The 25068-nt window shown below is 45.1% G+C and overlaps 1 protein-coding gene and 1 long non-coding RNA gene across 2 annotated transcripts; both read left to right on the plus strand.

Moving 5' to 3' along the window:
• Positions 1-8695: 8695 nt before the first annotated feature.
• On the plus strand, positions 8696-9196 carry LOC311316154. Its single transcript, XR_014630699.1, has 3 exons — positions 8696-8787; positions 8917-9033; positions 9142-9196. It is a non-coding gene; the product is annotated as an uncharacterized lncRNA (long non-coding RNA).
• Positions 9197-9364: 168 nt separating this feature from the next.
• LOC311315691 (uncharacterized protein) lies at positions 9365-10374 on the plus strand (the record flags this gene model as incomplete). The annotated part of the gene is made up of 4 exons (XM_084446395.1): positions 9365-9553; positions 9646-9805; positions 9894-9988; positions 10091-10374. The coding sequence occupies 4 exons, from the start codon at positions 9365-9367 to the stop codon at positions 10214-10216; spliced, it is 570 nt and encodes a 189-aa protein (XP_084302521.1). The 3' UTR covers positions 10217-10374.
• Positions 10375-25068: the final 14694 nt, after the last annotated feature.

The following is a 25068-nucleotide window of genomic DNA, read 5'->3' on the forward strand; positions in this document are numbered from 1 at the left end:
ATGCGCATTCTCTGGACAGATGAGTAGGCCCCTATCCCATTTTATATTCACTACTGACACTGCTAAATATGACAGGTGGTCCAGTGATACCACCTTTAGATTGCCGTTAGGAAATCCTGTCTCCAACTTTTCTTTTCCATTTCTGTGTTCGATTGGTGTGTGTGTGCGTGTGTGTGTGTGTGTGTGTGTGTGTGTGTGTGTGTGTGTGTGTGTGTCGGCCAGTCATCCAGTGGATACACGGCTCTATCTAGAGGCCAAAACGGGTCTATGCTGGTTTCACTGTGTTGATTGTCACTGTCAGTATCGCTTCCTCACTCACTTGTCTATTTTGTACAGTTTTGTAGATTATAGACCATTATTGTTTCAGGTCTATCACTTCATTGTTGTATTTTGCACTGTCCTGTCTTATTCTTGGACTATGTTTATTGTCATGCACCAACTGACCAAGGCAAATTCATCGTAGGTTTAAGCCTACTTGGCCTTAGACAAATCGAATTTGGATTGCCCACGCTGTATTCAAACTCTCATTCTCTTTGCCAACGCTCTACTGTAGTAGCCTAGGCTACCAGCCAGCTACGCCACCAAAAGGCCAATGATTCAACGGCGCTGGTTGCTAGTATTCATACTGTGGAGTGAGCATAACCACTTCAACGCGATCACATGTGCGCACAGTCCTTCAGACAGGTCTTGCGTTACTGGTATCGAACACGCATATCTTAAACTTTGTTGTGTCCTGTTGTTACAGCCTGAGGGCGCTAGAGGACAGAGAATGAGGTACGACCGTGTTGGAAGGTGTCTTGGGTCGTTGTTGAATAAAGAGGATGAATGGCAGCTGCAAGTCTCCCGGCTAATACTTTGATAAATCTTACAACTGCAGAATACCACATTTTTGGCGACGAGATCCCTACTAACACAGTACGTAAAACTGACGGGACACATTGGTGTAATTGTGGTAACTTTGCGACGTCACCAGCAGCGGACCTAGCTGACACCTAGCTGACACTTGCCTTTTCAGTCGCAAAATAACCAAAATAGCCGTCCTCAAGTACACTGTAAGGGAACGTAGCCGCCACTGCTGCTTAAATCCGTAACTACGATGTAATTAAATAACGTGACAATGTGGTTAGATCACAGTCCCAATCTGACTTTATTGGAAATGTGTCACAGTGGGTCAGAACATTTGTAAATTACTTAGGTTTTAAAATAAATTTTGAAGTCATACAGTTACAGAATTGTAATAATGAGGAGAAATCCTGCATGTCTGTTTTGTGTGTAATTTCTCATTTACAGTTAATATTAACACTAAAGATTTGCAGTCTAGGCCTAATAAAAATAATGATAAAAAATATGCCTATGAATAAACTCCTAATTTTGCAACCTAAATGTGAGCAATGAACGCTGAGCAGTGAACGTAGAATGCAAGGCATTGGGCTACTTTCTTCGACAACACAGATCCTGTAAGTATCTCAATTGAAGAACTAGACAAACAAGTTACACACTCTGTGCCAGTCATGGAGGTATAATATAACTGGAGACGGCATTGAAAATGGCTGCCTATTCATTTCAATGAAAGTTGCTCACCGGCGCATGAAGCCATTTGACGTAGTGGCCAAAGCCCGGTATTGCAAGTCAAATCAAGGCATGCGGCCCAAGAACCCTTATTTCCCATGTTAGTGGATGATGATAGATAGGGCTAGAAAAGGAAAACAAAATTTTTCTGGGTATCATTCAGCATCAGAGACCAATCTTATCAATATAAACTTTTAATTCAAAAAGTTTTGGGGTTTTTGAAGCCACCAATACCTGTATCGAGCCATTTAAACATGTGCTGTGCACGAGCCTCGGGGACGCGCTGGTCGCGCGTTCGTGAGTCCTGCGAACTCGGGAAAGCACGTGACCATAGGAAGACCCGCCCTACTCTGCCTCTGATTGGATAGGAAGTCATGTAATGACGTCGCTAACATTTGCTATGCTTTAGCAATGAAGCTTATGATCATGCTAATCAGAACGTATGTCTATGATGCAAATGATCATGACATGTGGTTACTTTAGGACATCGTTGGAAAAGATCTAGAGGGTAAGTGGGTCAATGTTGAATAACTTAGCTAACATTATCTAATGTTACATTTCTTTATATTAACATCAACTATATTGATAGGCTAGGGAGCTATGCTAACGGTAGCTAATGCTAACGGCTTAGGGTTAACGTTAGTGAATGCTAACGTTACGTTCGGAGGTCTCAGATGTATTTCAATTTTAACAATGTTGAGCATGATCAATGTGACATTGTTCATACATTGATTACAGTCTGTAATCTTGTCTGGCATTATTTAGCTATAGTGGGCTGATGCTTGCTGCTGCTACTATAGCATTTGCCACATTATACATCAAATTAATCAAGCATAGTGTTATTACCTGAAGGCATTATTACCATTGCAAGTAAGCATGCCATGTATATGCCATGCCTGGAAATCAAATTAATAGTGTAATTATTCCCCATCATAGCTCATTGTACACTGATATAATCATTCTCCTTGCCTTTGCTAATACTCATCTCTTTTATCAAACTTTGTGCTAGGAAAGAAATCTGGCTGTGATTCGTCGCTAGTGCTCATCCAGGCTGTTGTCATCTCCCGCCTGGACTCCTGCAACTCCCTACTTGCTGCCATCCTGCAGCGTTGGCCATCAGACTCCTGGAGAAAGCTGCTGCTGACCTGGTGTTCAACAGCCCCATGCTCTTCCACAAAACTTCCCTACTCTGTTCTCTGCACTGGCTCCCTGCGCTGTCCCATCCAGTTTAGGACTGTGGTTCAAGCCTACAGGGCAAATGAACAGCTCCCTCCGACCTCCAGGCTGTGGTCAAGCTCTGCTGCCTTGAGGTGATTGGTTCCCCAGTTGCTCCAAGCCCCCCTACGGCAGATTGTAACGGCCATGGCTTTTTTCTGTCCTGGCCTCACAGTGGTGGAATGAACTGTGCACTGATGTCAGAACAGAGCCAATAATACACACTGTTCATAGTGAGCCTAGTTATTATTGATTAACTTGGACTGTTTCCTCTCTCCTTGTCAGTCATTAAAATATGTTCAGTGTTTCACAATACTGATGTATAACATTTCATTATTTTGTCTCAGACCATTTCTGAAACAATCATCAGTGTCAGTATACATTTCCCTCCAATGTTATTGCTTGCCCATTTTTAACCATGTAACTACTAGACTGTACAAACGAATTGCACAACTATAGTATTTTCTAGGTATAGCCTACTTCTCCACTTTCTCTTAATGTTGGTATGAAATGGCAGTCAAACTATGCAATGATGTTCCACACTGTTTCCACCCAAATTCCCAACAAATGTGGCCACCACACTGTTCAGGACATTCACAGGTCTTGCTCTCAGGGATCGGTAAAAGAAAGGGACATGGTTCCTCCATAATGTGCTAAGGCTCTGCTTAGATCAAAGGCTTGGTCATCAGAAAATATCACAAAGACAGTGATCACAAAACAATTAAAAACATGTCACCAGTGTATGCCTTAACCCTAGTCAAATTTCTAGTATGTGTGAACCATATACATGGCAGTAAACAGATCTTGAGTCATACAAACTGGAGGATGCTTGACCCATACAAACTACTTTAACTCAATTTCAATAAACAACTCCAAAATATGGCAGACAGAAGAGCTGAGCAGACTTGGTAGATGACTGGATGATCTTACAGAGAACCAAGGGAAATTGACTGGTATTAATGCTAAGAGTAATGAGGGATGAGGTGCAGCTGGGCAGAGTGGAGACAGGTGGCAGGTGATGCAGGAGATGGGAAGGTGAGTAGGCAACAACCAAGCATGAACAGGAACTGGACCACTGGCTCCCCTTGACTGTCCAACCCATCCATCAGCGCCAGCAGAGTGGACACGATAGAGCCAGAGAGAGAGAGACAAATGCAACGCAAGGTTAGTTTAGTTCCAATCGCCCATGTGCAACATCAATCAAGTACGCAGCCAAGCTGAAGAACCGAGTTACATCAGAGGCGGAGCGAGGCGGTGGCTCCGTGACAGACAGGCCTCACCTGTGTATCTGGTCCTGTCTGCTGGAGCATACTGGGGCCAGCCGGTCTATCTTGTGGAAGAAGATGAAGGAGGGTCTCATTAGGTTGACCTTGGGAGAGACCAACAAACAGCCATCACAAGCTCTCAGTCAACACTGAGGATGATGGTCAGGTGTCCTGTCCAATAATTATACCCCCCTCCCCCCACCGCCACAGTTGCCCCATTGGCTAACCTGGTCAAAGAGAAGGCAGAGCTGATTATGTGTTCTGATTCACCAACCCACTTGCTAAGGCAGTCAGCTCCTTTCCTTATAGACACCTTTGTGTTTCCCTGCCTACACTCGTTAGTCTGCACCCGCGCCACTGGGGTCTTGCCTGTACTTGGGGGACTGTAGATCAGAGCACTACACATCTGTAGGTGGGGGGGGGGTTGGGGGGAGTATGTGAAAAACAGGGACTTCACAAGACAGCTCAAATTAGACAAGACAGCTTAAATACGGCTGGGTCTTCATATGTTTACTGGAGCAACGTACTGTAGTGTGGTCTCACCTAGGAGGTTCTTCTATCAGGTGATCGAACAGAGAGGGGTTGCTCTGCTTCCTGTTCACTGACTGAAAAAGCAATCACAGTGGGATTTAGTGACATCATTATGCACATCAGGAATTCATTATCTCATCTAGTCAGTCAAAAAATGATTTTGTCCTCACCAATAGGTGGCGCCTCATATCACTGCATTTATCTTTTAAAACAGCAAACACTATGTGTAAATAAGGTTTTAAACTTCATCAACATCATTATAAATAATCAGCCCCTATGGCTGGATACAGGCGCAGCAGAAGTCGAGGGTGACAGTACTAGGTTTTTTAGCTGGCAGGTGCCCGTCAGGCTCAGTGAATATCTGGTTGAACTGGTTTAAACTCTGTCCTCAGTATTAGTACTGCCCATGTGCACAATTGATTCGCTAGCTTTTCATTGGGATAGCTGGTGGCAGTGTTCTAGAAAGGTGGTCATGTGCGTTCCTAAGTCAGAGGACCCGGGTTTGAACCCAGTGTGGGCAAGTGTGGTGGAATCAATACACCTGTTACAATCGCAGGAATTTTATGGGAAGGAAGGGGCTTCTTTTTTCTTTCTTTTTTTAAAGGTTTTGTACCTTCAATATTAGACACTTAAGCAAACAGAAAAACACAAAACACAACTATAAAAGGCCTGGCTTGGTTTAAAGCCCACTCACCACGTCAAGGTGCAGGCCAAGAGTGGGGACACGACAATCACTAACAGACAAACCCTGACAAATACACATGTAAAGACATGTAAAGAAACACGTAAAAACATATAGACTATACATATAGGAGTAGGGAAGTTGTGTGGAAGAGCATGGGGCCGTTGAACACGGGATTAGCAGCAGCTTTCTCCAGGAGTCTGATGGCCAACGCTGCAGGATGGCAGCAAGTAGGGAGTTGCAGGAGTCCAGGCGGGAGATGACAACAGCCTGGATGAGCACTAGTGACGAATCACAGCCAGATTTCTTTCCTAGCACAAAGTTTGATAAAAGAGATGAGTATTAGCAAAGGCAAGGAGAATGATTATATCAGTGTACAATGAGCTATGATGGGGAATAATTACACTATTAATTTGATTTCCAGGCATGGCATATACATGGCATGCTTACTTGCAATGGTAATAATGCCTTCAGGTAATAACACTATGCTTGATTAATTTGATGTATAATGTGGCAAATGCTATAGTAGCAGCAGCAAGCATCAGCCCACTATAGCTAAATAATGCCAGACAAGATTACAGACTGTAATCAATGTATGAACAATGTCACATTGATCATGCTCAACATTGTTAAAATTGAAATACATCTGAGACCTCCGAACGTAACGTTAGCATTCACTAACGTTAACCCTAAGCCGTTAGCATTAGCTACCGTTAGCATAGCTCCCTAGCCTATCAATATAGTTGATGTTAATATAAAGAAATGTAACATTAGATAATGTTAGCTAAGTTATTCAACATTGACCCACTTACCCTCTAGATCTTTTCCAACGATGTCCTAAAGTAACCACATGTCATGATCATTTGCATCATAGACATACGTTCTGATTAGCATGATCATAAGCTTCATTGCTAAAAGCATAGCAAATGTTAGCGACGTCATTACATGACTTCCTATCCAATCAGAGGCAGAGTAGGGCGGGTCTTCCTATGGTCACGTGCTTTCCCGAGTTCGCAGGACTCACGAACGCGCGACCAGCGCGTCCCCGAGGCTCGTGCACAGCACATGTTTAAATGGCTCGATACAGGTATTGGTGGCTTCAAAAACCCCAAAACTTTTTGAATTAAAAGTTTATATTGATAAGATTGGTCTCTGATGCTGAATGATACCCAGAAAAATTTTGTTTTCCTTTTCTAGCCCTATCTATCATCATCCACTAACATGGGAAATAAGGGTTCTTGGGCCGCATGCCGTGACATGACTTGCAATACCGGGCTTGGCCTGAAAGCCCATGGTGGCTTCAATGCGCCAAGCTGATCCTGGGGGCTTGGTGCCAGTAGGTGGCTGTATGCACATCCGCCACTAAACCCAGCGAAGAAGAAGAAGAACGAGGACGGGTAAACTTCCGGTCCGTTTGAAACAAACGATTGAGAGTCGCTGTCTTTGTCTCCGCGACAACACAGATCATGTAAGTATCTCAATTTCAATGTATACATTAGTATGTATACATACTATGTATTTTGGTATCGTCCCAGATAAAACACCAACGTTATGTGCAAGCTACCCTATTGTAATGATTATCTATATGGAGATGCTCTCTTTCCAATGTTGGCTAACTAGCTAGCCAGCTAACGTGATTAGCCTTTTTCTGTACATGGCTAGCTAAGTAGCCTACGTAAAATTACTCTCGCAATTATTGTTATAACTAGCTTTTGTGTAATTGTAGCTTAAATTATAATGTTGGCTTGGCAACTTGAGAATATTTCAGTTGTGTACACTATAACCTTTATGAAGTGTTGTCGTGGGCCATTGTTTCCTAATTACGGGCAATGGTGGCTAGCAGGCTCGCGCGAGCTCCTGCACGTTCGTACTGTTTCATCGCTTGGAATAAAATGCGATAATTAGCTTACTCATTGATTTCGCATTAACCCACGACACTGTTAGTATGTGTTTGTTTTTAGGCATTCATTTTTCCGATTTTAACGTTAACAGAATACTAGAAGCCCCAACAACGGAGCTAGGCTAGCTAGCAGGATTTGTTATAGCAGCCATCTTGGCTTTTGGCACGTGGTCCTGTGGAGTGTGCATGTCAGCCTACGAGAGGGTCACCCACCCACTTTCTCTCTCTCTCTCCCTCTCTCCCCTCCCATGCTCTCAGTTGCCAACCTCCCAGTTCTTGTTTGAACTGAGCAAGAAGCAGGTGAGCGGGACAGGAAGAGGCGCTAAGACGGGGACAGGCGTGGCCAGGGGCAGTCCTGGGACAGCACCACAGGCTCTGTGAGTCTTGTTCAGTTGAATGCCCTCATGAGTATTAACAGAAGAGCACCATATACATATGCACACATACACTCTAACATGTCGCTCTCTCCTCAGCTCAGCCCAATGGTCTCTGATGGTTCTGTCTGGCCAGCCCTTAGGTGGAGGGCTGATCATCAATATAGGCAGGCACACGTAAGTACAAATGCACATACGTTTCCATAGACGGGATAAACAAATGGGAATATTGATATTGAGTTAGCGGTAGACATGTGAGATTCATAAGACGCATCACTGACGCCAGTGACGCCACAATATCAGGGAAATTGAGCAATTGCTTCCCTGTAGTGCAAACTTGCAAGATTCGCTCAGCTATTAACCCTTCTTGCCTTTTTTGTTGTTGGTTTTCTCTCTCCTCCTTCCTCTCTGTGCAGTTCTCCTGTGTGCTGAGCCGCTATCCCATGTATTGCCACTGCTGACAGGGTAGAGCTCAGCCCCATGCAGAAGTGAGTGATGAGGAGAGGTAAGATCATTTTCCCGTTTTTTTTCCCTCCAGTTTTAGGAACCGTCTCAAGAATGTGTTCCCCACTTTTATGCCTTTAAATCAGGGTTGGAGTATTCCAGGTGTGTGGCCATGGCCATGAACACCAGTAGAGGAGGGAACCAAGTGTCTCATTCTCTCTCCACAGTTGTGTGGTTGTAACCCCCCACTAGCTACATATTCATTCAATCTTTATTTAACCTCGTGAATCAATTGAGAGTAAGCTCTCATTTACAATGACGTATAATCACTCTATATTTGAACTTGTACTACAGGTGAGATAATCCTTTTTAATGGTCTCTTTCATTGCTGTGCAAGACTTGGGTGTTCTCCTGCTCTGAGTGCCCATTCTCCTATACCTCCCAGATCTACCTCCACAAGCACATCAAGAGGAGCCATGACAACCTCTGTCTCTGCTGAGGAACACACAGAGCATTATGAAGTAGCCAGTGCCTTGGCGAAGGTGTTTGAGCAGCAGTCATCAATGGATTAACTCCCAAGACACAAGGAAGAGACAGCGCAACACACGCTATGACTCCAGTGACGAAGGTAATATAATAAAGTGCATTCAACAGTCCCAAAAGAGTACTACTTGAGTTGACTAATCTGAGCTAATTTACCTCTACTATATGTTCCAGTGCCCAGGCAGCCGGTCGGCAGAACTCAGACCAGACCAGCTATGCCAGGTGCCAGAGCCGGAAGGCCTGCTCTGCCAGTTATCAATGCAGGTATCCATGCATGTTTGTGTTGGTGAAATGTCTATGCATATTTGCACACTTACAGTTAACTCAGGAATGTCTGAAGACTAATGTACTCAGTTCACTAATTCGCTCATCTCACATCTCACTACTCGGCAGTAGATGTTCATCGCCCGGGTCCTTTGAGCCAAGGCGCTGTGAGCCCAGGCCCTTCAGCCCTTCAGACGTCCAGGCACGAGCAGCATGCATCAGCGATTAGCACCCCGGCTAGACCAGGTCAGGGTCTGACATGTCTCATGTCGAGTTGATTCTTCCCTTATGCCAGAATCACTACGCCGCCAGCACCATAGTTTCCTGCTCATCCCTTTATCCTCTGGTTTTCAGGTAGTTCTCTGATGCCATCGCCTGTGAGACCAACAGCTCCAGCAGGGTTGCCATCAAGCTCTGCAGATGCTGGTACGCTGAATTTTGTGAACTACTTCATGCTGCATGTAGGGATATACTTTGAGCTGAATATCCATTATGGGACCGTACAATTACTTATAGCCACATCTGTGTTTAATATCCAGACTTCCAGAGGATGATGTGTCAGCAGTTCTCCAGCGTCATGCAGAGTCTGAGGGAGATGGCACAGACAATGATGAGGCTGGAGCAGAGACTGGAGCAGAGACTGTCCGGCGAGTCTGCAGACAGCTATCGGGGAGCAGTACTGGATGACCTGCACCCTGCTAAAACGGAGGAGGAGCTGCTGGTCTTGGAGGAGCAGCTGAAGGACAAGGATCATCAAAGGAAGATGGTGAGTAACTTCAAGGCAGAACTTTGTTCCTTATTTTTGCAGAGAAGTGTTAAGGAAATGTAAAAGTAAAGGATTGTCTTTATGTTTTGCAGACACGATATCTGAGTTCCATTGGCGGCAAAGATCTGCCAGATGTGGTCTGGCGGGTGCTGTCAGCCATTGCCATACACAGAGTGTGGTGTGTCTACAGCGTCCATGGGAAGAGGGGGAAGAAGCCTCTGAAGAATATGACCCTCTACAATGTCATATTACGTAAGGGATTGTTCATATTTTCGCAAAATAATACATTGTCTTTGCTTCATGCCATGTGCATTGAAACCATTCCCTTTTTGGTTAAAAGGTGCAGTTATGGCCTGTAAGCCAAGCACCACTGTGACGGAGGTGTCTGCCCAGCTGCAGGAGATGCTGAAACATGCCCCTGCTCGATGCAAAAAGGTATGTGATGTCAGGCAGTTAATTTTCTCGTATCCAGTGACATGGCACGCTTCCAATGAACGTATGCGACTTGCTTTTACAGCCATTTCATTATGTCCTTAGGCATCTGCTCCAGCCCAGCTGACCTCCCCAGCCCAGCCCCTGACCGCAGCTCCAGCCCTGACCACAGTGGAGTATTCAGATGAGGATGACCTCTTCTGCCCAGACCCTCGATTCAGATGTGGGTGACCCCCAGCCCGTCTCCCTAAACCTGCCTTTCCAGCCTGCCAGGATGGATGCCTTTTTTGTAAATAGTTTTTGTAAATTTTAACCTTTTTTGTGTGGGATACAACGGTCTGTTCCCGGTCTGCCTGCCACAGAATGCGCACTGTTTCATTTTTGTTTTTAGAACTTTTGCAATTGTCAGATAATGGGTTGCTAGCCAGAGCTTGTACATGCTTTTTTTTGCTTTTCTGGCTATGCGTAATGTGACAGACCGTAAACCTCATCCTTGTAAATATGTATAGCCTACTTATAATTTGTAATGTACTTTGTGTAATAAAATGTTCTAAACTGTTCAGTCTTATATTGGTTTGTATCATAATGCTTGCTGCTATATCCCCATATAGCATTAATTCGTTTTTGTACTGGTAAATGCTAAATATAGCCAGTGGTCAGGGTTTAGTAAGTAAGTGACCATATTTGCACCGTGCGAAAAAGACGTGCAGACCAAGTCATATAAATACCTGTAAATCTAGTGTCAGCCAGGTGAGTTTATGACGGAGGTTCCTGCCCACGTTTTTTGCACGCGGCCGCACCGTATTTGCACCGTGCGAAAAAGACGTGCAGACCAAGTCATATAAATACCTGTAAATCTAGTGTCAGCCAGGTGAGTTTATGACGGAGGTTCCTGCCCACGTGATCACGTGCGTTCTTTGCACGCGGCCGCAACTTCGGAATGACGTGTCGTTCTTACGTAGCGGCTACTAAACGGCAGATCTCGCGTTTCCGTAAATGGCCGCGTAATTTCCGCACGCGGCGCACACGAATCGTCACCTATAGCGGCCGTATGTCGAACGTTTGCGCAACCTGCGTGTGTTAGTAGGGATGGCTATTTCTGTGCCTTTACCTGCACCGTTCATGCCTTGCCCAGGCGAACCGTCTATTTCTTTCCCTACTTGGTTGAGAATGTTTGAGAATTACATGCTAGTTATCAACGCTACCGGGGACAGCTGGCCTGAGGACAGAAAACGTGCTGTTCTTCTCCATGCGTTTGGCACTGAGGGATGTGAAAGGTATTTTTGATTAAGTGCTATTATAGTTGTTTAATACAAGGCCTGTCCATTTAGGCCTACTTATGCTTCAATACTGCTGTACACTTTGTACTTTTCCAGAACACATAATACGCATGAAAAGTTGTTATTATCTGTGTTCCAGTAGCAGATAAGTTGACTGCCAAGGACACACAACCTCACAATGAAAAGCCTGTCTGTGTTGCAGTAAATGTAACTTAACAGAGAACACCTTAATCACATCGGCTGAATGGAAAACGAAAGTAGTAAGCTCATAGGACAAGCATTAGATAAAAGTTTCAACCAATCAGGTACTAACACATGTAGTCACGCGCCAATGTATTGTGTGGAATAGTATATACAGAACGTCCCGACATTCGGTCGGCGCGCTTGCTCAGATACCCCTTGTGTCTCTGTGTAACCGTCCCTTTGCTGCAATTGTAAGGTAATAAAGTATGTTTCTTTTACTCTATTCTGTTGTATTTCTCGTCCTCATTTGACAAGGTTGTGTGGTTGTGTTGACTTCTACGAGGAGAACCCTGTGGTACTGGCGAATTCAATCTGAAGTGTTATAATAGTACTTTGTGAGTGTCCAAACGTCATAGGTCAACCGAATCCAGCCACCACAGGGACAAATACTGTTTTATACTTTACTAAATACAGGTGATACCTACATTTCTGCCGTGGATGGACTGAAACAGTACTTTGTTCCCAAAGTTAATGTGATTGCAGAACGTCACAAACTTCGCAAGAGAGCTCAGAGACCCGACGAGATGATTAATCAGTTTCTAGCCTCACTCCGTGAGCTAGGTGCAGCATGCGAGTTTGGCGCCATGGAGGAGCAAATGTTTCGTGATCAAATGATAGAGCGTGTTGCCAATACACGCATACGAGACAGACTCTTGCTAGAACCTGACCTGACCCTGGCTAAAGCTACTACACTGGCCTTGCAAATCGAGGCTGGACTACGGAATGCCAACGTTCTCTCTGGTACTGCTACTGCTGCGTCGGTGAGAGCCATACACAAACAGCCGAGGAAGAATCGCCAGTGGGAAAAGAGGAAATCTGCTTCGACGACTGCACCTGCTGCGGTCCAAACTACCGGGAACCGTCGCTCCTGCTTTCGATGCGGATCTACCGAACACTTAGCTAATAAGCCTTCATGCCCGGCGGCTAAAGTGACATGCAACTCATGCGGAAAAGTGGGACATTTTTCCAAAGTTTGTAGATCTGGTCAAAAGGAGGTACGTGAGGTAGTGATAAATGACCTGACTGTGCTTTACATGAATGATGCTGTGAATGATAAAATCCTCTGTACTGTACAAGTTGATGCAAATGGACACTCTTATGATGTTGAGCTAATAGTAGATACAGGTTCATCTGTTTCTATTATTCCAGAGAGCACTTACCAGACCCTTTTTCCTACATGTGTCCTTGCATGCATGCCACAGTCACTCATAATGGTCATTCAACTACAGGTTCATTGGTAGTGGTTAAGTCAGGCACTGCTCTGCTAGGGCTAGATTTATTTGTGGCACTGCATATGTGCATTGAGGGCAACAAAGTAGTTACTGTTACCAGCCTGAATGACCCTCCTACTGTGCAGAGGACACCTACAGTACCAAGTACAATACCACACACTGCACCAGAGATTCAGGTACAGGAGATAGGGTGTGCTAAAGGATTTGTACACAAAATACAGGTCAAACCAGGTGCTGTGCCAGTACAACAGAAACTGCGGAGGCTTCCGTTCTCTGTGAGGCAGGCTGTGACTGATGAGCTCAAAGATCTACAAGAAAAGGGCATCATAGAACGTATAGATGCATCTCCATGGGTCTCCCCCATAGTCGTGACCCAGAGAAAGGGGGGAGGAAAGCCTCGCATGTGTGTTGACCTCCGGGAGCCAAACAAGTCAATCGTCAGTGACTGTCATCCGCACATGGAAGAGCTGTTCACTGAACTGCGTGGAGCCACAGTTTTCTAGCATCGACCTAGCCTCTGCCTATCACCAGTTGCTACTACATCCAGATAGCCGTGATTTAACTGCATTTATCACGCATGATGGTCTTTTCCGTTTCTGCCGAGTCCCATTTGGCCTCGCTTCGGCATCAGCCTTTCAAAAAATGATGACGACCATACTGGCAGGCCTACCAGGGGTACAGGCCTACCTTGATGATGTGATATGCTATGGTGCCACCCAGCAGGTTCATGATGCTAACCTACGGAGGGTGCTGCATGCCCTGAATGAGGTGGGACTCAAATTGAACATGCACAAGTGTAAGTTCAACCAGACCTCTCGGCGTTTCCTGGGCCACATCATATCCAAGGATGGACTTCACCCTGACCAAGATGGGGTCAGCGCAGTGGCCAATGCACCTGCCCCACACGACACATCCTCCCTGCGGCCCTTCCTGGGCCTTGCATCATGGTACAGTAAGTTCATTCCCGACTTCTCTACTGTTGTTGAACCGCTACGTGCAAAACTCAGGGAATCTACTGACCTGAAGTTCAAATGGACTGCCAAGGCTGAGTCCAGTTTTACTGAGATTAAGAGACTGATAGCTGAGAGTCCTGCCCTAGCATTATATGATCCTAAGTTGCCTACTTATGTCACTACTGACGCCTCTGACTATGGGCTGGGGGGTGTACTTACCCAACTTCACCCAGACAACACTGAGAGGATCATAGCTTTTGCATCCAGGACACTTTCTCCTGCTGAAAGAAAGTATTCTACTGTAGAACGTGAGGCACTGGCATGCGTTTGGGCGGTAGAAAGGTGGAGAACCTATCTGTGGGGACATCACTTTGTGCTACGTACAGACCACCAAGCACTTACAACCCTGCTCACATCCAAAGGTACTGGTCGTGCAGGACTGCGAATAGCAAGATGGTCAGCACGTCTACTTTGCTTTACCTACGATGTCAATTACCGTCCTGGGAAACAAAATGTGACAGCCGACTGCCTGTCCAGGCTTCCTCTGCCTACCACAGGAGATGCTGAAGAGGAACCGGACATGGTGGCTACTGTCTTTACGGGTTCCTTGCATGCCATATCCGTGACAGAGTTCACCGCCGCCTGTGAGACCTGTCCTGAACTAACACAACTGAGACAACAGATACAGAAAGGCTGGCCAAAATGCAGAAAGAATGTGACAAATGAACTTGCTCCGTACTTTAATGTGCGAGATGAACTGGCTATAGATAACTCACTTGTCATGAGAGGCCCCGACCGCTTGATCGTTCCCACTTCACTGCGATCCACAGTAGTAGACTTGGCACACGAAGGGCACCAGGGAATGGTGCGTACTAAGCAGAGACTACGGGAGCTCTATTGGTGGCCACAAATGGACAAATATGTACAGACTAGTATAGCCTCATGTGTGTCATGTCAATACAATGACAAAACAGCCAAGACTGCACCTGCACCACTTACGCCAGTGGAACTGCCAGATGGACCGTGGGAAAAGGTAGCCATCGACATAGTAGGTCCCTTTGAGTGTGGTACATGGGACTGCCGTTATGCAATCACTCTCATGGATTATTACAGTAAGTGGCCAGAAGTGGCATTTGTTTCTACTGTCACTACAGAGGTGATTATTAGCTTCTTAGCTAGAGTGTTTAGTCGTGAAGGAAACCCTTCCTACCTGGTCTCTGACAACGGATGTCAGTTTACATCCCATGCATTCGCCAACTTTCTGGCAGAGAGAGAGATAAAGCACCTGCGCTCCAGTGTCTACTATCCGAGAGCAAACGGAGCCATCGAGAGATTCAACAGGGTGCTGAAAGAGTGCATACAGACAGCCGAAAGAATGCACAGACCATGGAAACAAGCAGTAACAGAGTTCTTACTGAACTATCGTGCCACACCACATGCTACAACAGGAGCTACTCCATTTGAGGTACTGAAGAATAGGAAGATGCGCACAAAGCTGAATGTCTTTCCTGTCTCACACAAAACAAAGTCACAAAAGCAAGTGAAAGAGACTGTGAGACACAAGCAACAGAGGAGCAAGGAGTACACAGACAGAAGGAGGGGGGCAAAAGTGCCCATGTTCCAAGTGAATGACACTGTACGTGTCCGGAGACCTGAGCATGTCCATAAGGGATCATCCAGATTCACAGAACCTCTGACAGTCGTTGGGAAAGTGGGATAGAGTACTTACCTGCTCAGCGACGGTCGAAAGTGGAATGCATCAAAGCTGACACGCTTCCCAAAGGAGGCTCTAGCCTGCACCAGTAAGGATAAGGAGACTGTGCTTGATGGGCTCACTGTGCCCGAGAATGTGCTTGATAATGCACAAGAACCAGGTCCAAGACGGAACCTGAGAGTCAGAAACCCACCTCGGTGGTTGACAGATTTTGTAATGTAAAGGAAAAATAGTAAAATAATTTCATACTGTTCTGAGGTCTGAGTTAAGGAAAATAATAATAGAACCTCATGCAATGTGAATAACGAAGGTAAATGTCTAATTTCATGTTTCAATGTGAGGGTTACTTTATACTAAGCGATTAATGCTAGTTTTTGCATAAGAGCCAATTGTTATTCATTTTGCTGATTCATATACATACTGTGATAGTATTTTAGACTGGTCTAGTCCAAAGATTTACCAAGATACGTTCAAAAGGTTGAGTCTGGTTTATTGTGAAAATCAATACTTGCGCAAGGACTTCCTGAACAACGCAAACAAAGGTGGTTTCGTCAGAGAAGTGAAGTCAGCCTCTTCTAGCTGTGGCTTATGTACAGTCCAAACAAAGGTACAGTGCTTCCAGGATGTGATTGGCTACTGCATTGTACATGAATGGCAGGCGTGGCCAAGAGTAAAGACATGTGACATGAGAAAAAGGCGGTAGTTTCTAAGAGGGACAAAGGAACAAAAGGATGGTTATTCTGGAGCAGACAGATGGCCTTCTGGAAGCCATTTTGTATGTTAGCACAGCTATGTGAATACTTAGGGGGAGGTGATGAATTACAAAGGGAGATTGAAACTAGGGTTTGCAGGGGACTTGGGGGAAGGTGATGAATTACCAGGACAAAGGTTTAAGGTGTTTGGATGTAAATTCCTGGACAATCCCTCATTTGTGCCTGAACAGGCACACAAAAATAAAATATAAAATCCAAACACAGTGTAAACAGTCAGCTATGCTATACATGTGGAAAGGAAATAATCTCTCCACTAGGTGGAGCAAAAAAAAAAAAAAAGAAATCTCTTTTTTTTTTCTTTTTTTTTTTTTAAAATTATTTTCTTTCAACGTGCAAAATCACGCACCAAAACCCCTTGCTTCAGAAATTTGACAGGAAACAAGATAAAAAAGATGACATGATTATATACTATTTATAGTCTAAGAGTGGACAACCATTCACCAAAAAAAAACTTGATTTAACAAGGCAAAAAAAAGATAAAATGGTTACCAGTGTAAGAGGGGCAAAAAACCTCTTGGTCAATTTAGAGGAAAAACCCAAACTTATTTATCAACTCATGTTTCAACCATTGCAACTCTTGTAAACAAATATGATATTTTTCAGATTATTTCAAAGTTCATTCACTCTTGTTGTGAATAATCGCATGTAATTTCTTCTGGATCGTAGCTTCCATGTTTGCGTCTCTGAATGTTCAATGTAGGTTCCAGTGTGTGCGGTTAGAGGTGCAGTCATTGCTGTTGAGCTTGTCCACGTTGTCATAACAACCACGAGAAGGAGGTGACCGGCAAGGTCAGTCTCCGATTGCTCATCAGAGGAGAGGACAGTGTGGCGGTGACCGTCAAGGTCACTCTCCGATTGCTCATCAGAGGAGAGGACAGTGTGGCGGTGACTGCTTTGCCCTTGAGATCTCTGGTTCGGCTGCATGGACCGTCCTCTCAGCTACTTTTGACAGCTATTCCACACAGGCCAGAATGCCATGGTCCTGATTGTTCCATCTTTGACGGGTAGGTTCACCCCGCTACATCTCCCTGACGGGTAGGTTCACCCCGCTACATCTCTTTGACGGGTAGGTTCACCCCGCTACATCTCTCTGACGGGTAGGTTCACCCCGCTACATCTCTTTGACGGGTAGGTTCACCCCGCTACATCTCTTCTCTTCCATGTTTTCTGGCCTGTTCTCAGGCTGCTCATCTGCTCCTTGGTTTGGGACGCAACGGCGTCGAAGTTCTCTCAGCTACTCTGGCGGCCGTCTGCGTGGGGACGGCCCCAGGTCGCGGATCAGGACCCAACCCCCAGGAGAGATGTGATGCAGGAACCCCTCCTTAGCCTCAGGAAATGGCGGTCCTCACTTCCTCCATTTCTTTTTCTCCGCAGGTGGAGCAAATGCTTGTAGGTCAGAAATGTCTGCCAGGGACAGTGGAGGAATCTTGTCAGGGTCTGTGGATGGTACAGAGAGTATAGAAAGCACAGGGGAGGAAGCAGAGACAGCTGCAGCTTTTGCAGCGATCTCTCGGAGGGTGAGGAGGGAGTCCCTGTCCTGGTTCAGCAGGGTGAAGGTGCGGTGGGACACCACACAGCCAGGGCGCCAGCAGCACGTACAGGCTCTTGAACTGAACCCGGTCCATCCCTGTACTGCTCCACGTAGGGCCGGCCCGGGTCGTGCTGCTGGAGGGTTCACCTCGGCGCTCCCGCTCCCCCAGTACAGGCTGATGAAGTGCTCCATCTGTGGATCCACAGATGAGAGAGACAAACAGAGACAAAACAGAAGAACAAAACAGAAGAGCAAAAGGAGAGTCCTCTGGTCTGGTCTCCCTGTTCCCTTCTTTGGTCAGGAACGGTTATCAGCAGTCTGTAGGAGATACTCAGAAACATGGTTAAGCGCAAGCTCCTGCTTTGGGGAAAAAATGTTGTTATTCAGTCAGGAACACTTAAACAGGTTGTCTGTTCAAGTGTCATTTAGAGCCAGTCTGCAGTACCCTACAGTGACATCAGGGGCAGTGTTAGAATGACTTCAACACGCCCAGTCCCCAGTCATGATCAAGGCAATTGGATTTGGCTCTAGCAGTTCTCTTGCGATTTTTATGAAAAGAAAATAACCATATTCTCGTCTCAACAAAACAACACCCTCTAAGGGTGAAAGCAAAAATTTCCTGAAGTCAGGATAAAAATAGAGATGAGGCAAAGAAAATGACACTAAAATGAACTGGCTTCATTTACAATTAACTAATCAAAAAACTCCATCAAAGCTTCATTTGTATAGCTAAAATTTGTATATCTAAACCCTCCCTCATCTGCATTTGAGGACAGAGTATTTGGGCACTGCTCCTGTTTCATACTTATCTGTCGCTCACAGTGAGTTGGTGACATGGCGTTGGTCTGCATCTCACGAACCCCAGATCGCCCATCTGTAGGGAAACAGGCCAGTAACCTCCATCTCCACCTCCGGTGTACGTGCCCGTCTCCTGGTTCGGCATTCACCCATCACTCCCGGAACGACAGTTGTCTGTAAAAAACACTCAGAAAAAACACTCAGGCCCGATGAATGTGCCTCAAACTATAAAACATGAGATATTTAACATAACCATTTAAAATATATATAAATTTGGTTATGAGATGCTGCATTCAGATTAAGACACTGGCAACCCTTATCTATTCCCCCCACTATTATGCACTAACCTTATGTCTTAAGCTACATATCAGAAAAAGAGACAAAACAAACAACAGTTAAACAGACCAACAGCAGGTTCCAATGTCCCCAGGAAGGCATGATCCAGGCTCCTCAAAGACCTGCCGCCCAGGGTCCATAACACCTGAAAAATAAGACTCAAACACAGACTGGGTTCAATAGCAGAGGAGAAGGCCTAAAGTCAACTCCTCAAAAACACATTATCATTATATGAATGAAATTCATACAGTAGAAATGCATAAAACGAACAGCTTATGGCCATTCATTGACTATTGAAACAAACTCCTGAATCAAACACCTATTCAAAACCCTGTCAGACTTTTGAGTTCGCTCTACATCTATTTTATCCTGTTTATTTACCTTAAAAAAATTAAAACTCTCTATCTTGGCTAGTTTAAAATCTCCCTTATGGGTTGTTCAAGGGAACTCCAGCAGGTGGCGCTCGACCCCAAAATCGGAGGCTCTTCCTTCCGGACCTGTTCGGACAAATACCTCGTAGAAAGGGGTGGCTTAACTCGTAGAGAGAAGGGGCGTGGCTAATGGCGCAACAAGTCGAGGGGGGAATCTAATTTTAAATCAGAGTTATTCTGCTGGGGAAATGGTGGAGAGACTGTTTGCTGAATCTCCTTATCTTTCCTTCCTGACCTAAAAAAAAAAACTCTCTCGTGCTACTCTCCCAAATCTTAAAAACAGACCAGTCTAGAGAATTAACAGACTTTTCCCTTAACCCTCTAGCTGAGCCCGAATCTTAGAATTTAACACTAAAATGTCAGATGTGGATGTAAGAAATTGAAAATGCTTTAGCACAACAATCTCATCAGGCTAGACGTTTAGCAGTAGAATTCTGTTACATCCTCTAGCCATATGTTATTAGCCGGGGTTACATTGACACCTAGTGGTGCTCCCAAAATGTTGCATGTATGACCCGGAAGTGGTCTATGGCCGTGCGCGGGGAAAATTTAAAGAAACAAATCCCTAATCACTACGACGCAGCCTAACCCCAAAACAGCAATGAAAGGAAACCTTATGGTTAACTCACGGCGGGAAAGAATACAATTTCGAAAGAAACAAAGACACATTAAAATTCGCTTAGTACTCATCCAGTCAGCGAAGTTCTTTGTTCTCCTCTGGCTCACTCCTCTGGCTCAATGGCGGATCACCGGGACAGTGTTTTCCTGCGTCTCCTAGGCAACCAGCTAGCCTACTGGAAAAGTATACAAAATACTTACGATATAAAGCAAGAGCCGAAGCTCAAAAATGCCACTGAGCCGGCGAAAATAGCGCTAGACAAACAAAGACAACACACGACAAAAACAGACACTCCGGAGATTAGCTGGTAATCGCACTCACTGCGAACTTCAACCCATTTGGAAATCGCACTCACTGCGAACTTCAACCCATTTGGAAATCGCACTCACTGCGAACTTCAACCCTGTGGGAATCGCACTATCTGCGAACTTCAACCCTGTGGAAAACAAATACTTTACTTGGATCCATGGCGCGCGTAACAAACATACAATCAAGAGCCGAGGCTCAACAGTAAACACATAAGACACGACGAAACAAAGGCCCACGTTTACAACAATCATTCTCGGCTGCACTAGCAATTTGGTCCAGGCTAAACCAGATGTCTAGATCCTACCAAATATGTACAGCCCTTGGTCAAAGCTAACTTCTCGTTAGGTCTACCAAACCACCCGGGATCAAATGGGAAAACGTTTCTCCAAGAAACGCGGATTGCAAAAACTCTCAATCACTCCCGTAGCTACCATCTCGTTGGTAATCGTTCTTCAACGAACATCAACAATCACTTCGAAGCTATATCTCCGTTGAGCAAAACTCTCTCAACGGGCTCTGCGGTTTTAATCTCATCCGCGACCGGCCAAAAGGGAACCTGTTCTGTGCCAAACTCTCACTTGAACAGCTGATACCCTCGTAACGAAACAAGGACGAAGTCAAAAGACAATACGATATAAAATCTATTGCTGTTCACAACCTCCTTAGATAATTACACAACTTATAGTACTAAAATACCCACGCTGGGGTTTTCTGTTTTCAAACAATCCAGACCAACAAGCTGAACCAAATCAAGGCAAATACAACTCAACCCATAAGAGGGTTCGTTTAAACGTACCTGTGAGCCTCAAGAATCCAGTGTAAGAACTGAGGAAATAATCTCTGCGTGCGCTCTGGCGCAAGAGAGAAAATTGATTTTCCAAAACCTTCTATGGACCCGACACGTCTGTCGATCAGTTCATCCACTGGAATCCCGGCAACACGCAGGCAGTGCTCCCATTCCCGTTCGCCAAACTGTGATAGTATTTTAGACTGGTCTAGTCCAAAGATTTACCAAGATACGTTCAAAAGGTTGAGTCTGGTTTATTGTGAAAATCAATACTTGCGCAAGGACTTCCTGAACAACGCAAACAAAGGTGGTTTCGTCAGAGAAGTGAAGTCAGCCTCTTCTAGCTGTGGCTTATGTACAGTCCAAACAAAGGTACAGTGCTTCCAGGATGTGATTGGCTACTGCATTGTACATGAATGGCAGGCGTGGCCAAGAGTAAAGACATGTGACATGAGAAAAAGGCGGTAGTTTCTAAGAGGGACAAAGGAACAAAAGGATGGTTATTCTGGAGCAGACAGATGGCCTTCTGGAAGCCATTTTGTATGTTAGCACAGCTATGTGAATACTTAGGGGGAGGTGATGAATTACAAAGGGAGATTGAAACTAGGGTTTGCAGGGGACTTGGGGGAAGGTGATGAATTACCAGGACAAAGGTTTAAGGTGTTTGGATGTAAATTCCTGGACAATACCAAGTTATTTGACACTTGTTAATATCAGCCTACAGAATTGTTAATTTTTTTTACTGGTTTACACAAGAAGTAATTCCTTCAAGAAAAGGGGAAATGTTGTGTCCTGTTGTTACAGCCTGAGGGCGCTAGAGGACAGAGAATGAGGTACGACCGTGTTGGAAGGTGTCTTGGGTCGTTGTTGAATAAAGAGGATGAATGGCAGCTGCAAGTCTCCCCGGCTAATACTTTGATAAATCTTACAACTGCAGAATACCACAAACTTAGACCCACTTATGTATTATAAACTTCACAGGGTCAGCTCAAGCTCCGTTGTTGTTAGTGATGGAAACTATCTTGCGTTTTGCCTCCCTGGTTCCTCCCAGCAATCAAAGGATAGAGAAGGGCGTATTGCAGAGAAGCTGGGCTTGGATTCACCCTGATTAGTCACTGTCAGTTGCTCATGAGCGTGTAGACCAGCCCAGCCTTGTAACATCAAACATTAAAAATGCACTGGTTGCTGAGTACAGGACAGATGTGTGTGTGTGTGTGTGTTTGAGGGAGGGGGGCACACCTTTATACAGCTTCAAAGAGTATCTAATCATGCAAAATTACATCAACCTGGTCAATGCTTGATTTACAGTAAGTGTTGCCTATATGTCCATATGTCATCTGAGATGCTATTATTGATTAATGAATTATTAATCAAGCATTATGATTATCGGTCTTTACGAACACCAGGAAAAATTTTATCTTTGGTGCAATACCTTTTATTAACGATTATGTAGAAAATAATCAACCTCTGGGGCAGGACGTCTGGGGCAGGACCGTCGGGTGAGTGGCGGTCCAGTCCTGTCCCTTTTGGGGTTGGGAGAGGCTCGGATGGGCTGTGTTACGGTGTAACCGCTCCCGGTCCGGCTCCCCCCTCACATGCCTGCTCCTTGCCCTCAGGGCGGGTCAGGGCCAGTGCTTGGGTTTGTAATGGAAATTACTGATCTAGTAAAAAGGATTTACCAAGATTCGCTCAAAAGGTTAAATCTGGTTTATTGTGAAAAACATACGAGCGCAAGGACTTCCTGAACAACGCAAAAGAGTGGTTTATTCAGCGAAGTCCCGATTATGGGTTTTGCTGTGCCTTATATGCAATCAAAACAATCGTACGGTGCTTCCAGGATGTGATTGGCTACTCCATTGTACGTCATATGAAATGGCAGGCGTGGCCAAGAGTACAGACATGTGACATGAGAAAAAGGCGGCAATTGGGGACAAAGGATGACAAAGGATGGTTATTCTGTTGTAGACAGATGGCCTCCTGGAAGCCATTTTGTATGTTAGCACAGCTATGTGAATATTTGTGGGAGGTGATGAATTACAAAAGGAGAGAGAGGACAAAGGTTTAAAGGAAAATGCTCGTTTTTGACAACCTGGACCTTATTTACGACATATTATAAGAAGTTTGACTCACCGAGATCACTTTTGTGTTGTTCGGAGGCCTGTAGAAGAAATTTAAAATCCAGCGCGAGCCAGTATATCCATGTAATGGCGTCGGACGGGGCAATGGGAATGCAGTTTCTCAAAATCCATTTTCGGCCGCTAAACGGTTGTTTTCATCAATCAGATTGGATGAATCGACAGTTGAGATTCCTCAACGCCATTGTTGTTTTTGTTTTCAAATACGGGGTCTTTAGCCTCTGTAATATGATCTTTACACGCCTCTTTACACGCGCTCCAGCACGCATGCGCACAGGCCAGCGCGCAGACTGGCTATTCTCCGGCTCACATTCTCTGCGCTACGATCGTTGTTGGTGCCGAGAATATTGTCGTCGTCATTCGTCAGCAACAATCCGATCGTAGCGCAGAGAATGTGAGGGAGAATAGCCAGTCTGCGCGCTGGCCTGTGCGCATGCGTGCTGGAGCAAGTGGGGGAGAGGCGTGTAAAGATCATATTACAGAGGCTAAAGACCCCGTATTTGAAAACAAAAACAACAATGGCTCGCGTTGAGGAATCTCAACTGTCGATTCATCCAATCTGATTGATGAAAACAACCGTTTAGCGGCCGAAAATGGATTTTGAGAAACTGCATTCCCGTTGCCCCGTCCGACGCCATTACATGGATATACTGGCTCGCGCTGGATTTTAAATTTCTTCTACAGGCCTCCGAACACACAAAAGTGATCTCGGTGAGTCAAACTTCTTATAATATGTCGTAAATAAGGTCCAGGTTGTCAAAAACGAGCATTTTCCTTTAAGGTGTTTGGATGTAAATTCCACAACATTCCCCCATTTGTGCCTGAACAGGTACACAAAAATAAAATATAAAATCCAAACACAAAGTGTAAACATTCAGCTATGCTATACATGTGGAAAGGAAATAATCTCTCCACTAGGTGGAGCAAAAAAAAAAAAAAAACATTTTATTTTTATATTTTATTGTGAAATATTTAACAAAACAAAATAGATTATTTTCTTTCCACGTGCAAAATCACGCACCAAAACCCCTTGTTTCAGAAATATGACAGGAAACAAGGTAAAAAAGATGACATGATTATATACTATTTATAGTCTAAAAGTGGACAACCATTGTAACTCTTGTAAACAAATATGATATTTTTTCAAGATAATTTCAAAGTTCATTCACTCTTGTTGTGAATAATCGCATGTAATTTCCTCTGGATCATAGCTTCCATGTTTGCGTCTCTGAATGTTTAATGTAGGTTCCAGTGTGTGCGGTTAGAGGTGCAGTCATTGCTGTTGAGATTGTCCACGTTGTCATACCACAACCACGAGAAGGAGGTGACCGGCAAGGTCAGTCTCCGATTGCTCATCAGAGGAGAGGACAGTGTGGCGGTGACCGTCAAGGTCACTCTCCGATTGCTCATCAGAGGAGAGGACAGTGTGGCGGTGACCGCTTTGCCCTTGAGATCTCTGGTTCGGCTGCATGGACCGTCCTCTCAGCTACTTTTGACAGCTATTCCACACAGGCCAGAATGCCCTGGTCCTGATTGTTCCATCTTTGACGGGTAGGTTCACCCCGCAACATCTACTTCTCTTCCATGTTTTCTGGCCTGTTCTCAGGCTGCTTATCTGCTCCTTGGTTTGGGACGCAACGGCGTCGAAGTTCTCTCTCGAAGTTCTCTCAGCTACCCTGGCAGCCGTCTGCGTGGTGAGTTGAATCTGGTACGGCCCCAGGTCGCGGATCAGGACCCAACGGCCTGGTTGGAGATAAGAAGAAGCCCTCTCTGGCGTCCGGAATGGTCGCCTTCCTTAGTTGGGACTTCATACGGGGAGCAGGTCAGCTATGTCTTTGAGAGACATGGGAGGAGAGACCTGTGGATCCACAGATGAGAGAGACAACAGAGACAAAACAGAAGAGCAAAAGGAGAGTCCTCTGGTCTGGTCTCCCTGTTCCCC

The sequence above is a fragment of the Borostomias antarcticus genome, assembly GCF_949987555.1.
Source record: "Borostomias antarcticus genome assembly, chromosome: 12".
NCBI lineage: Eukaryota > Metazoa > Chordata > Actinopteri > Stomiiformes > Stomiidae > Borostomias > Borostomias antarcticus.